Consider the following 14,293-nt stretch of genomic DNA (forward strand, 5'->3'; position numbering starts at 1 on the left):
CCCAGTAAACCAAATGTGGCCCACAAAGGCCTTCAAATAAGTTCCTATTTTTACTGCTTTCTAGGACTGCAAAAACAGGAATAACGAGGAATTTGTGGATCCAAGTTGGGCTGGCCTGTCCTAAGCCCATATATTGAAATTGGGATTAATCTGAGGGTTTGTTTGACCTGAAATTTCATGATTTTACAGAGCAATCCTAAGAATTTTGACTCAAATATTTCTCAGTTAGGTCAGTAGAGCTTACTCCCTGGTAAATACATTAACAATAGCAGCCTCAATCTTATTCACATAGTTCCAAGGAGTCAAATCTGACTTTTAAACTTGCAGCATATGACAAGAGGCCTGCTAGTACTCAGTGATCAATAAAGGAAAAGAATAACAAGCTGCTCCCATGAATCCAACACATCCATCCACAAAAGAGCTGCACACTGCATTCAGGGCCTAATGGCGCCCTGGTCTGGCCTATTTACAACCTCTACTGGTGATGTGATTCAATCATTCAGTCACCACCAAAGAAGAATGCAGTAATATTACTTGCCCTGCATTTCTGCCCAGCCCACAGGTGGACGCATTTGATCCCTGTTGCATATATGCAATGTTGGGCAGAAATGGCTTAGGGCCAAATCCCATCCAACTTTCTAGCACTGATGCAGCCATGACAATGGGTCATGTACCGCATTCTGTGGTGGAGGGGCAAACATGGAGGCTCCTTCAAGGTAAGGGAACATTTGTTCCCCTACCTCAGGGCTGCATTGCAACTGTATCAGTACTGGAAAGTTGGATAGGATTGGCCCTTTAATCTCAGTTTTATTTGTGCTGAGGGGTGTTTGTTGAACCTCTGCATGAGTCACTGTTTTTGACTTGCCTCCTTCCAGCCTCATACCAAGATCCAGGTCTACAGAGCTTGTGTCCTGAGTACACTTCTGTACTGCAGCGAGTCATGGACTCTTCGCTCACAACAGGAGAGGAAACTGAACGCTTTCCACATGCGCGGCCTCCAACGCATTCTCGGCATCACCTGGCAGGACAAAGTTCCAAACAACACAGTCCTGGAACGTGCTGGAATCCCTAGCATGTATGCACTGCTGAAACAGAGACGCCTGTGTTGGCTCGGTCATGTCGTGAGAATGGATGATGGCCGGATCCCAAAGGATCTCCTCTATGGAGAACTCGTGCAAGGAAAGCGCCCTACAGGTAGACCACATCTGCGATACAAGGACATCTGCAAGAGGGATCTGAAGGCCTTTGGAGTGGACCTCAACAAGTAGGAAAACCTGGCCTCTGAGCAGCCCGCTTGGGGGCAGGCTGTGCAGCATGGCCTTTCCCAGTTTGAAGAGACACTTGGCCAACAGTCTGAGGCAAAGAGGCAAAGAAGGAAGGCCCATAGCCAGGGAGACAGACCAGGGACAGACTACACTTGCTCCCATTGTGGAAGGGATTGTCACTCCCGAATTGGCCTTTTCAGCCACACTAGATGCTGTTCCAGAACCACCTTTCAGAGCGCGATACCATAGTCTTTCGAGACTGAAGGTTGACAACGACAACTGGAAGGACAGCAACCAGTTAGAGAAGATTTTGATATTGAGACTGCATGGCAGGAGAGTGGACAATTTCCACCCCAGACCTGGTTAGTCCAGTGTCTGATCCAGCACAATGTCCCTATGGTTTTGATCTTCCAAGGAGGAACTGGACAGCGCTCGCTCAACCGGATTTGCACTAACAATGGCAGGTGTCAATATTGGAAACACAAATGGGGACAGGTTGATAATTCTAATTGTGACAGTGGGAATGTTCCACAAACTTTACATCATATTGCAATGGAATGCCCCCTTAGAAGATATCCTGGTTCCCTGCAGGAATTTCATAAGGGTAATTTATGAAGGGTAAGTATCCTTGAGGGTACTGCTGTCCAATGGGTAGATAATTTAGAAATTTAACCATAGGCCTAGTCATTTAGTAACTGCTCATATACAACATATAATGTAATTTTATTCATTGCGTGGGTTTTAATAATTTATTGCTTGTGTTTATATTTTATATATTTTGTGTATTGTGAATTTTAAATAATGATGCTGCATCTTGCCATACGATTAAACAAACAAATAAATAAAACTGGAAGGACACAAGCCCAGAACATTGACTCATGCAGAAACACCAGTTGAGCTCCTCTAAGGAGCTATTATTATTTTTGTCATGCTGTGACAGTAAGTTATTTGTAGGGCATAAGAGTAAAGTGAATCCTCAATTTTAATTCAGAAAAAAAATATGCCTCAGGTATAAGTTTGGGCAAGGTTGTTTTAACCTGTTCATGTTTTAACCTGTTCAAAAGCCTACAAGCAGAAATAAACCATGGAGCATCCAGACGTGGCACACAAATATCTATCCTGCCCTTATAGGAGACTTCTGTATAATTCTGAAATTTACCGTATGACTGCACTATAAAGATAACTAGTCCTAAGCAAAGGCTAATGCTTCCTTTCTAGCTTTCTGCTTCTGCGGGACGGTCCCAGGGCCATTTGAAGCAGATGCCTCAGCCAGTAGACTTGCAAGAGGTTTCTGCTTTCATCCACCTTCTCACCAGTGGTGTACCTAGGGAGGCCATGAGTGCAAGTATTCCCTGGTGGCATGGCTGGGGGGCTGGGGACAGTGCACCCCTGCTGTGCCACTTGGTTCCACACAGCTCCCCCCACCAGTCACATTTGGAGATCTTCTGAGGGCCAGAGAGGGCAAGCATGGCCTTTCTGTCCCTCAAAAGGCTTTAGAAAGATACTTCCAGTTTTTCTAGAATAAACAGGGAACTCAGAAAGTCTTATCAGGGCCAAAGAGACCACGCCTGGCCTCTCTGGCCCTCAGAAGGACTTTGGATGCAACGGGGTGGCATTTTCCTTGGTGGGGGGGGGCATTTTGCAGTCCTGGCCCTGGGGCAGCATAGGGGCCAAGACCACCACTGCTGCTCGTCTCCACTGATCTACCTCCTCTCACTTCCAGGACTGGAAAAGGATGAGGGGGACAAAATAGAAGTATGGAGAAGAGGAGAGCAGTGGGCTAGAGTGTCAGGGGAGCAGAGCCTAGCAGATTACTGGCTAAGAGGGGCATCATTTGGCACACTGCCTCAGATGGCAGGAGATCTTGGGCGAGCTCTGAACAGAAACTACAAGTGTAAGCTTCAAGTTCAAGTTCAGAACTTGGAAGAAAGATATAAGTATAATTGAAAAGTGAAAGATGGTTTTAATTTTAATTTTCCTCAACAGCCAGCCCTTTCAAAAATTACATTTTCATAGATATTAAATCATAGTATATTAATAACTATAAGAAAGAAAGAATAACATAAAAATGAAAGAGAAAATTATATAACATCTTGTATCGAATCCAAAACACTGATTTACAAATCAAATCTAATTCGTCTATATCCCAGGCTTGAAACGGCTAATCCCGTTTTGTGTATATCTTTTGCAAAAAATGCTTTCTTGTACTTGGAATTTGCTGCGGTAAGCTTATATTTATCACTGTCTATTGGCCTCCAACAATGGTTAACAAAACCTTGGCAGCATCCCAGAGCATTGTAGCTGGAAGGAAGGATGTTAAAAACAGAGCTTAACATATGTACAGCCTAATCTTATCCATGGGAAATGATGGTACAACATGATCCGCCAGCGCTATGAGATCTGCAAACGGAAGACAGCTTCCGCTAACGGACGCAAACCAAACGCTGGTACAATGGACCTGCAATGGCTCAGACTGGCTGCCAACATAACTCCATCAGTAGGTGTGATGTGGGTAGAGCAGAACAGGTTCAGCAGTGGCAAATCCTATCCCTACACCACAAGCTAGACACCCTTCTTTCTGTAGAAAATTGCTACACCAGCCACAGACCAGGCGTAGATTAGCAGAGTCCTATAGGGGTTCATAAACATTACAAGCACCAAAAAAGCACAAGCGTCTATAAAGCTGAGGAGCCACCAAAGGTGCCAGCCGAGATGCCGCTCCAGATGCTATGAGAGATACCAGTTGAGAAGCCCACCCAGGCAGCTGCAGGTGACTGTCCCCCCTGCTGCCACGTACATGTGGGCCACATCCAACTCAGTAGCTACCTGCTGATGTAGCTGGTCTGTGGGCTCAGATCGAGCAGATGTGGATTGAAGGTGGGCAGCTGTGGGAGCAGGCCACTGAGGCAGGGCATGCAGGCCGGGCCCAGCACGTATGGCTCTGGACAGAGTCGCACAACTACAGGATGACAGGCTGGTGGCCGTGGCAGTGGCCCACCCACGAGGATGCCTTGCATCAGGATTAGTTCCTGGCGGATGTCACTGTCATGCTCTGGGAGCAGAACCACCTAATTCAGGAGAGCAATGGGTTTATACATTTATTTTAAACTATTCAACCCACTCTCAAGAATTTGGGATAAAATGAGCAGTATCTTTAAAAGCAGCACAATGCATTTCAAACTAGAAATGTGGCAGAATGACACACTAATGTGAACATTTAAAGTTGATTATTTTTGTTTTATAATTCTAGGTGGCATGTAGCTCTGGATTGTGTAGGCAGAGACAAGTGTTTCCCACAAGTATCTGAAGAACAGCATCTACCACTAAACCACTGAACGACATCCTCTCTTTTTCCAGCTTTGCCTTCAGCCACCCAGCCACCTACCCACCTTTGCTAAACTTGTTTCAGTACTTCCTCATTCTTTATCGCTTAATCAGTCACCCTTTCATAATTCCCATAATTATGGGACTCGACTCAACAGTTGAGTTTCCACTGAAAAGTGGTTATGTTTGAGTGGATACTGGCTGACGTGAAAGTTGTGTCTGAACTGGTTCACACATACAAGTTGGTCTCTTTTATAACTGTAGCAGCAGCAGCAAATAATGGTTTGCATGTGTGAATGAGCCACCTTGCAACAAGCCCAAATGAGAACACAACAGTTTTGGTCACAGCCTGTTCATAATCATAGCTCAATACTGCAATCGCTTTGTTTGGGTTCAGATTTCATACACCCACGTTATGCCCAAAAGAGTTGTTCATGTATTCAGCTGTGAATCCTGACTGAATTTGGACATTGACCCAGCTGATGACTTACCCATCTAGCAGAAAAGCAGGCACATTTCCCTTCCACTATAGCACACAGATGTCAGCTATGATGCAAACGCTCCGTAGAGATGGTCCATCGTTTGGGTGCCCAACTTGCCAGATCTCCCTCCCTTGCAGCAAATGAATGTGTGAATCAGATAGCCCTGTGCTCAGGCATCAGCGCAGGGCTACTGTGTCATTCATGAGCAGTGTAGGAGCAGTGTGTCATTCATGAGCCACTGTGTCATTATCTGAGCAGTGTAAGGCAGTGATGCAGGTCTGTTCCACCTGCAAAGACTGCAAAGACTGCAAAGAAATGCAAAGACTGTTACCATCTGCATAGATGTCTAAGCTGAGTCCAAGTGCTGAATACTCCAGGCAAGCATAGAAGGTGGAGGGTTGAACAGCAAAGGCTTGTATGCAAATCCCTTCTTTGACATGAAGCTCACTGTCTAATGCTGAGCAGCTTAGCCTACCTCACTGGGTTGTTGTGTGGAGAATATAACATGACAGAAGAGCTCATGTATGCTGTCCTCAGTGCTTTGGGTGGAAGGAAGGATAAAAAATGTAATAAATAATAATGTGATGTAAATGCGTGTGTGAACTGGTCTTGTTTGGTAGATTGGCCCATCCATGAGGCCAACTAAGGTGATCAGGCATCTGACTGGCAGGGGGCATCTCCCTCTGTCTGTCCACTTGTCCTCCATCTACTTCCTCCATTGGAAAAGAAGGAGGAGGACAAGAGGAAGTGTGAAAGGGAAGAGAGTGGTGGACTGGAGTGTCTCCAACCTATGCTGTAGCTCACCACTCTCTTTTCTTCCCACGCTTCTGCTCCACCTCTCCTCTTGGGAACTGGGAGGAGCAGAGCCTGGCCAGGGTGACCAGCCATCCTCTTTTTCCAGGACATGTCCTCTTTTTCAGCCTCATGTCCGGGAAAAGAACTTCAGTGCCCTCCTTTGTGAGTGGCCCCCTGCAGGCAACGCATAGCCTCCTTGTAATTAATAAATTATATGCAATGTAGTTCTAGATTTAATAATAAGTAACAGAGTGTTTAAATTAACCACCAGAACTCAATACACAGGAGTGTTTGTGTTTTCTCAGGTCCTGCATTTTTCTGCGATGTCCTACATTTGGGGGTGCCTGGTCCTCCTTTGCGCTTCTGACATGTGGTCGCCCTGAGTCTGGCGCATCGTCGCCCTTAAGGGGGGCGCCAGAGGTCTGTGTGCCGACACATCCACCGGCGTGCGGACCACCCGTCCCCCAGCAGCGATGCCGCTGAGCACGCATGTGTGAAACGCACAAGGCGTGCAGGCAGGCAGCAGGCGCTTGTCCAGCAGCAGCGCCTCCCGCCCGGCACGGAGCGCTGCGGGGGTGCAGGTGAACTCAGCGCATCCGGGAGGGATGGCTGGGGAAGGGGCTGGCCGAGAGCTGCGGCCCTCCCCGGCCCGTCCGCGCCCCGCTGTTTCCCAGCAGAGTTTCTCCTGGGGGTTGGGATCTCCTGATTGGCCGGAAGGCCGGCCGGGGCCCCCAGTGAAAGTGCAGCCGCGGCGCGGGAGGCAGGAGAAGGAGGCGCCGCCGGTCCCTTCTCCGCACAGGCTGCTGGAGCCGAGCGCGCAGCGCGCCTGCCTGCAGGATGGGCAGCAGGATCACTTTCTTCGAGGTGGGTCTCCCGGAGGGGGCAGGGCTGGGCTGGGGATCGATGGCATCCAGGCTTCCGGAGCTGGCTGGAAGCGGGCACCTCTCCCCGCCTGCCACCGGCAGGGATCCCTCTGCTGCCCACTCCGCCACTCATCTGCATTGGAGCAGCCGGATCACGAGCGTGTTCCTTAGGAAGTCGGGCTCCCTGTGACCATTAGGTCGCACTTCCTGGCAAGAGCGCTTCGGCTGCTAGCCTCGCAACTCGTCCCGAGAGATGGGCTCGGAGGTGGCGGGGTGGAGCCCTGGCACCTTGCCAGCAGGTTTCCCTTCTCTGCTGGAACAGGAAGCGGCCTGAGGCTTGGGGAAGGTTTGCTGCCTTGCTGTGCTGGAGCTCCTGACTTCTTCTGCAGCCTCCAAACTAGTGGAGAAAGTGAGAAATTCACACCCGCCCTGGTCTCCTAGTTGCAGCTTGACATTCCTGGGGCTGTGGCTGGCTTTAAGCCTATGGGCAGGCACACCACTACTGCCATGTACATACAAGATGATATTTTTGGGTGTGCTGCAACAAACAGAGACATTTTGACCGTATGCAGTGCCTTGCAGAAGGCTTGATCGGTTTGTAACAGATGATCAGGTGGAGGAGGAGACAATACGGCCCATCTGGCAGTCAGGCAAATTGGCCCACATGTGTCCAAAGTGTGACCATCCAAATGCAGCAGCATGAGGTCAGTAGGGCCTCCAGCTCATTTCATGTCTGAATCCTGCCCTGGAGTGGCAACTTGCTCCCCACTGGTCACTAGAGATGTGAGATGGAGACTGATTTTCACTTTCGAAAAGTTAAGTTTCTCAAGAACAACTGAGGGCGGCATGCATCCCTTTATATACCACCCTAATTCTGAATGTCCTGACTGACAAGTGAAACCCCCCCCCACACACACACACATGTGAGAGAGAGAGAGAGAGAGAGAGAGAGAGAGAGAGAGAGATTATTTTAATTGACTTCTTCCACTGAGCTGTCCTTGTCTGTCTGCACCCCTTCTTACAAAAAGTATTCAATCTCTTCTCTTCCTGTGTGTTTGTGTCAGCTGCTTGCCTAAGTTGGAATGTGTGTGAATATTCCACAGCTGTCATCACAGCCTCAGGAGGGCTTACACTTAACAGCCACATTTTACATCAGATTTTGTACAGGGGGTGTGTGTGTGTGTGGAACAAGTGACTTTACTTTTTTGCAAATTGGCAAAACAACTGTGTTTGAGCAAACTTTCTAACTTCCTCATGAGTATGGTGGGCAGCGCAATCCTAACTTGTGCTGGAACAGGCAGGTCAGCAGGCCTGCACTGTATCCAGCACAAGTTTGGGGCCAAAAGCAGCGCATCTCGAGGCAAGGGGAATCACTTCCCTGTACCCTGTGTCGTGATGCAGCGGCCCCAATGGATCTACTTGGATCTTAGCCACCGCCGGAGGGGAACGGGTCAGGATCTGGCATAACTGCTGGGTCCTGACCCTACTCCCTGCCCGCCTGCCCTCCCCCGGGAATGCCTGCTGCCCACCCTCCCCTCCACCCAAGCTCAGCCAGCACAACTCACCTGTCCTCTGGGGCCCACGGTGGTGTGGGAAGGCTGGTGCACATTCGTGTGTAGGTCGGTGCACATTCGTGTGTTGGCCTAACTTCCTTCAAAAAAGTGCTTTACGCCATGCCAACTCCCCCTTAGGATTGCTCCCTAAGTGTCCTAAAAGATGTTCATTCTGGGAGTTGCAGCATAGTTGAGTAGCTGTGTGTCTGGGGATTGAAAAAAAGATATAGATCAGGGTGACCAAACCGTGGCTTGTGAGCCACGCGTGGCTCTTTGACATACAGTGTTCAGCTCGCAGAGATATGTTGGCTAAGCTCCTTCTTGCATCACAACTAATATAAAAGGTAAAACATTTATTTTCAACCTTTGTACACTGGATACAGTCCACTGGGTCAAAACGTTTAATGTTCATGGTGAATAAATATATTTAAGAATTTAAATGCTTATTAAATATTGTGCCTCTCAAACGCCTCTCTTTAAGCTTTCAAACATCTAGACTTTATTATATGTGGATCTTACTTTAAGCAAGTTTGGCCACACAGATTATCACACTCCATTCAAGGACTTGCAGAGCATAGATAGTGATATATAAAAAGAGGCACCTACATCCTAACAGATATTGGAGAAGACTTGTCTCTTCAGTTTTGAATCGTTTTAGTCCCTGAGACAACTGAAAGACTAATGGCCCAGTCTTGTTCAGATGCAGTGCCAACATTGCATCCACACTGGTGCAATGTCTGTCATATTCTAATCCCATCCAACAGCGCACTGAATCCAGTGCAACAAAGGCCAAGCCTGTCCTGGCAAAGCAACACTATTCCAGCCCTTCCGAGTAACACCCCCAGCATCCATGAAACGAAGGGTTCAAGTTCCCTCATCCCACCCAGTCTCTTTACTGGACTTTCTGGCCAAGTGGCATTGAGACTTGTCTTAGATGAACTTTTAAAAATATATTAAATCATTAGCTAGCAAATGTAACACTATGAGGAGTTGTGGGAGAAAAGAAATCTTATCAGGATGTATTTTAAGGACGAGTAGAATTTCTGGGTGCTTTGTATTAACTGCTTAGAGATGGCTAGTAAGAGCCCAAGCCTGTCCAGAGCTTACAGTGGTAGTTTGGGGTGGGAAGTGGGCTGGGCAGGGAGTGCAAAGCAGGGATCTTGGCAACAGCAAGATCCCCCTTTCTCTGCCCTGAACTGCCCATAGTCTCCTTGGATTTATGACAGCAAAATAGCTGTCATAAAGTCCAAGGCTCACTGGGGAAAAAATTTCTTACCTCTCCAGTCTGTCTGATTGCTCCTCCATAGTATGCAGTGTGTTATGTGCTCCATTAGCTGTGTGTTATGGTCTGGCAGGGGATAGGATTGGGCCCTAAATGAAACAGTGTCCCCTGGGTGAACAACTTGTTAGACACCTACAACCCAATCCTAACCAACCTTTCAGCACTGATACAGCTGCAGTGCAGCTCTGAGGTAAGGGAACAAGCATTCCCTTACCTTGAGGAGGCCTCTGTGACTGCCCCACCACCATAGAATACAGCACATGCCCCATTGGTAAAGCTACATTGGCACTGGAAAGTTAGTTAGGATTGGGCTGTAATTAGAATCCCATTTGAAATGCTTGTCATTATGGAATCATTTCAGTTATGGAATCATTTCAGTTCATGAAGAGTTACAAAATTTCTTTTTGGAGGCATTTATTAGGGAAAGTTGAGTTGTTAGGTTATTCAGCAAGAATCTGTGGGCTTTGGGGGCTGTTTTGAATTTTCTCCACAGAAGAAATGCATTATTTAGTGAGAATTATAGTTTCTCTCAGCTGAGTAATGCAGACAAGTTCTGTGGTGCATGGCAATTAATCTTAAACTCATCAATAAGGAATCCAAATCAAGAGAAGAACATAGATTGTTGTCGAAGCTGTTACAAGGAGTGGTGCTGAATTTGAGCCGTCTACTGTGTTGTCTGAATCAGAATCTTGAATTCTGCGCATTGGGCCTAAGCAGACCTGCGCAAGCCATATGGCTGGTCTGCATGCACCCATGTCAGCAGATTGGGCCTGGGAAGGGAGGATAGGATGTGGCATGCGCCATTGCTGCAGATCCTGCCCCCTCCTGGGCCCAATCAACCAGCTCCTGTCACTGCCCTCTTCTGCCCCGTTCCAACCCTCCCTACTCTCCCCCCTGCCACAGTGTGGCCCAGTGATGGACTCACCTGCTCCAGTGACCATCTGCTGTGCTAGCACATATGCAATGGAGGTCTCGGCCTTTGCAGTAGTACACCCAGCCTCCATGTCGTCGCAAAGGGCTTATGATGCAAAGCACCATGGCAAAAGCACTGTGCTGGCATGCCAGTTAGGCTGGACCGGGCCTTTAATGACATAGCATCATGTTGGGGGGGGGGGAATTGAGGCATAACTTATGTTGGCAACCCAATTCTCCAGTCACATATTGTGGATTGCCAGACTGATGCTTGATGACTCTCCTGTTTCGGAGGCACAGTCAAACAGTAAAAAGTAGGATTGTTGTGCCCTTGATGGGCTCTTGTACAGAGCTGGAGGGCTGTGTTTAGCAGCTTACTAGGTCACAAGATGTGTCAGGCCGCGTTACAGAATTTAAAGGCAAGTTGTTGGAAGGCCTGTATTAAACAAGTTGAAGTTCACAGGTTGATGTCATTCCTCTTGCACCTCTTCTGGAAACCACCACTCTTCTGGAAGCAGCCGGTCTGTGCTTCTGAGCCTGCAGACTGAAAAATAGGTCACTCTAGTGCACATTATTTCCAAATGAACAAGATTTGTTTTCATGTAAATAAAGTGAGCTCTTATGTTTTGAATAATGTATTTCTTTTTCCCCCAGCTGATGTTAAGAGGGGTTGGTTTTTTGTTTTATGCTTTTTTGCTGAGTGACTTGGAAAACCATTTGCTGTCATTAGTAGGTTGTTACAGTTGGTAGAGGAATAGCAGTTTTAAGAAACGACAAATCTGCTGAGCCATGGACCTTCTGGAACAAATAATATCCTTCAATTCTTACAGAGGGGAGAAGAAGAGTAGCTTTGTCAGATGCACATTTGAAATTCTTGCAGTTTCTGCAAAGTGCAGGATGCTATCTTTGAGTTATGCCTCTGGGGCAAGATGATTGCTTTTAAACCCCCCTCCTTGGCAAAACTGTGCTAATTAAAAAAATAACCTTGGCAACTCTGTGTCCTTGTGTTAATGGGATGTTAACTCCCAGTGTAACCCCTTATGCTAGGAGGAGAAGGGAATTTTGGGAAACTTTGGGGATATGGCAGGGCAGAAGTGGATGATATTTGCTCATTCAGGGATCAGTCCTCTCTCAGCAATGACATGTCTGCAAAAGAGATGGTGTAAGAACCCAGTGACAGGACGACTGTGTCGTGGACAACTTCACGTGGCCCTGGACTCCCTTGCCTTTGGCAAGGCACCTGGAAAAGACAGCATCCCTGCTGAAGTCCTAAAATGCTGCAAAGAGATCATCGTCACTGAGCTGCATGAAATCCTCTGTCTCTGCTGGAGAGAAGGTGGAGTACCTCAAGAACTCGTGCAAGGAAAGCGCCCTACAGGTAGACCACAGCTGCGATACAAGGACATCTGCAAGAGGGATCTGAAGGCCTTAGGGATGGACCTCAACAAGTGGGAAACCCTGGCCTCTGAGCGGCCCGCTTGGAGGCAGGCTGTGCAGCATGGCCTTTCCCAGTTTGAAGAGACACTTGGCCAACAGTCTGAGGCTAAGAGGCAAAGAAGGAAGGCCCATAGCCAGGGAAACAGACCAGGGACAGACTGCACTTGCTCCCGGTGTGGAAGGGATTGTCACTCCCGGATTGGCCTTTTCAGCCACACTAGACGCTGTGCCAGAACCACCTTTCAGAGCGCGATACCATAGTCTTTCGAGACTGAAGGTTGCCAATACTTTGTTTATCACCTGCCTTCTATTTTTATAATTTGATGCAGTTCATTTTCCAAAAGACTTATGTTGCCCAGCTGACTGTGCAGGAAAATCTGCTAACTGTCCAAGTCTCAAACAAGCTGCATAAGCTCCTACAGGTATACCAGCCATGACACTGGTCAAAATATTGCCTTTTTGCTTTCTAGTGTAGCTTTTGTACCTTCCTTGCTGCGCAACAGTTAGAAACTCAAAAAGTGACCAGTTCTTATCACAGTACCTCCATGCTGGGTGAAGTCTAGCTAAATTCTGCTTGTCATTCAGCTGGCATAAAAAGCCCTGTTGGACAAAAGAGATGGCCACCAGGGTTGATGTCTGAGGTTGGCCAGGAGGGGCACTGGCCAAGGCTCATCATATTGTCCAGCTGTTCAGGCTGAGACTTGAAGCCACCATACCAGATGCAGTGGCAGTGTTCAGGGAGAGGGTGTGGGTGCCAGGGAGGGGGACAGAGTATTGGCTTTTCCCCAGGGCCCCTGGCAAACAAGGGCCAGCACCATGGCAGTTCTAGCTGTAAATAGCATAAAAACCTCTGTCTGGTTCACCAGCAAATAAAAATACTGGTGATGGTGAATTATGAAGTGATCGCAGCAACCAAGTCAATGGTCTTGAACATAAACCCCTCCAAGATAGGGGATGGTGTACAATTGGTTATTTCTAACAGTGACATCCAGTCATAGGATATCCTTGGTGGACTCATGTCAAAAGAACTTAACTCTCTTCCTAATGATTCTGAGCCAGCACAGAAAAACATTGTTGGGCATCAGGGATTTGAGACCATCTCTGTGCCTATAAGCCTTCGGCTGTTTTGGGTCCTTGCAGGGAGGAGGGAACACATGGAGGGCAGTTCGTCTGGGTCTCCTGAAACCTGGAGTCTGCCTTGTCAGCCATCCTTGGGTGTAGCGGTTCCTGCCTAACCTTTTTTGGTGTGATGTTGCCTGAGAAAATGATGTTAAAAACACATATGGCAGACTTTTCACGCTGATCAGGGACAATTGATTAAGGCAGTGGTTCCCAAATATTTTCGACTGGTGGCTCTGGGCCATTGGCCGTGGCTCCCCATTAGGGCTGCAATGGTGGGGAAGTGGTTTTTTTTGCAAGGATTCTGCTGCTCCCTGGGTGGTTTCCCAGTTCCCCGGGGAGCCACAGCTCACAATTTGGGAACCACTGGATTAGAAGATCAACCAGGTCCTGAACAGCACTATTTCTTCTGAAGCTTGTGAATCATTTAGAAGAATTGTTCTAAATCCTCCTGGTAGTGAAAGAAATAAAACTTCTCGGATGGGGCTCCATCTTGGGAATGGATAGCTTCCTATAATGAAAAATGAAGTGTGCCGGCTGCATTATAATTTCATGCACTCTTGGGCCCAGTGGAACAAAATGCTAAGTGTAATGCCAGGGGCATTTTCTGGGCTGCAAAGAATGATTAAGCTTCTTTGGCTAGGCTTTTTAAGCCACTTAGCGTAGGCTAGGCTTTTTAAACCTCTCACAGTTCTATTCTGAAGGCAAATATTGTTTGAGGGTATTTTCATATTCTGCATTTGTAAAGCAACTGAGGGTAATGGAACCAACCACAAAGCACGAAAAGGAGAATGTACAGGTAACTTCGTTGAATGTATTCATTTTTGTTATTGATAGTGTAATGTATCGGAAGTGAAGTGTTCCATGTGTGAGTACATAGTGGGCAGTAGTTTTTAAGAACCCCAGCGGAGAAGTGAAATCTAGGGCAGCAGCCATTTTGAGTTCTGTTACAGTAGTATTGCACAGGGATATGTAAAGTTTGTTCCACATTTTAGCCTCCTGTGGCATCATTTTATAAAGTTTGCAGCAGCAAATATTACAGTGTTGACCTGGCACAGGCTGAGGTCAGGGAAAATCTAGCATGGTGAAAGCTCTCTGATGTGACATTTTACAATGAGATGACTCCTGGATACATGCAGGAATGCAAACTGCTCAACTATACCATTAATAGGCCTGCTTTTGAACTAAAACATCAGCATTTACATACAGACCCTAAATACAGTTGATCATATGACCAGAAACAAGAAAATAACCCTTCCAC

The 14,293-nt window shown here is 47.3% G+C and overlaps 1 protein-coding gene across 7 annotated transcripts in view; it reads left to right on the plus strand.

Annotated features, from left to right (window-relative positions):
* Positions 1-6,454: 6,454 nt before the first annotated feature.
* Positions 6,455-14,293, plus strand: part of LOC136647764 (very-long-chain enoyl-CoA reductase-like) — a 38,433-nt gene continuing 30,594 nt past the window's right edge. For all 7 annotated transcript variants that reach the window (XR_010794301.1, XM_066623522.1, XM_066623524.1 and 4 more), the window contains exon 1: positions 6,455-6,730. Coding sequence is in view for 6 of the 7 variants with exons in the window: in XM_066623522.1 (XP_066479619.1) it covers positions 6,704-6,730 (27 nt within the window). In the remaining variant the exon portion in view is untranslated. The remainder of the gene's footprint in view (positions 6,731-14,293) is intronic.

Source organism: Tiliqua scincoides, chromosome 4, assembly GCF_035046505.1.
Source record: "Tiliqua scincoides isolate rTilSci1 chromosome 4, rTilSci1.hap2, whole genome shotgun sequence".
Lineage (NCBI taxonomy): Eukaryota > Metazoa > Chordata > Lepidosauria > Squamata > Scincidae > Tiliqua > Tiliqua scincoides.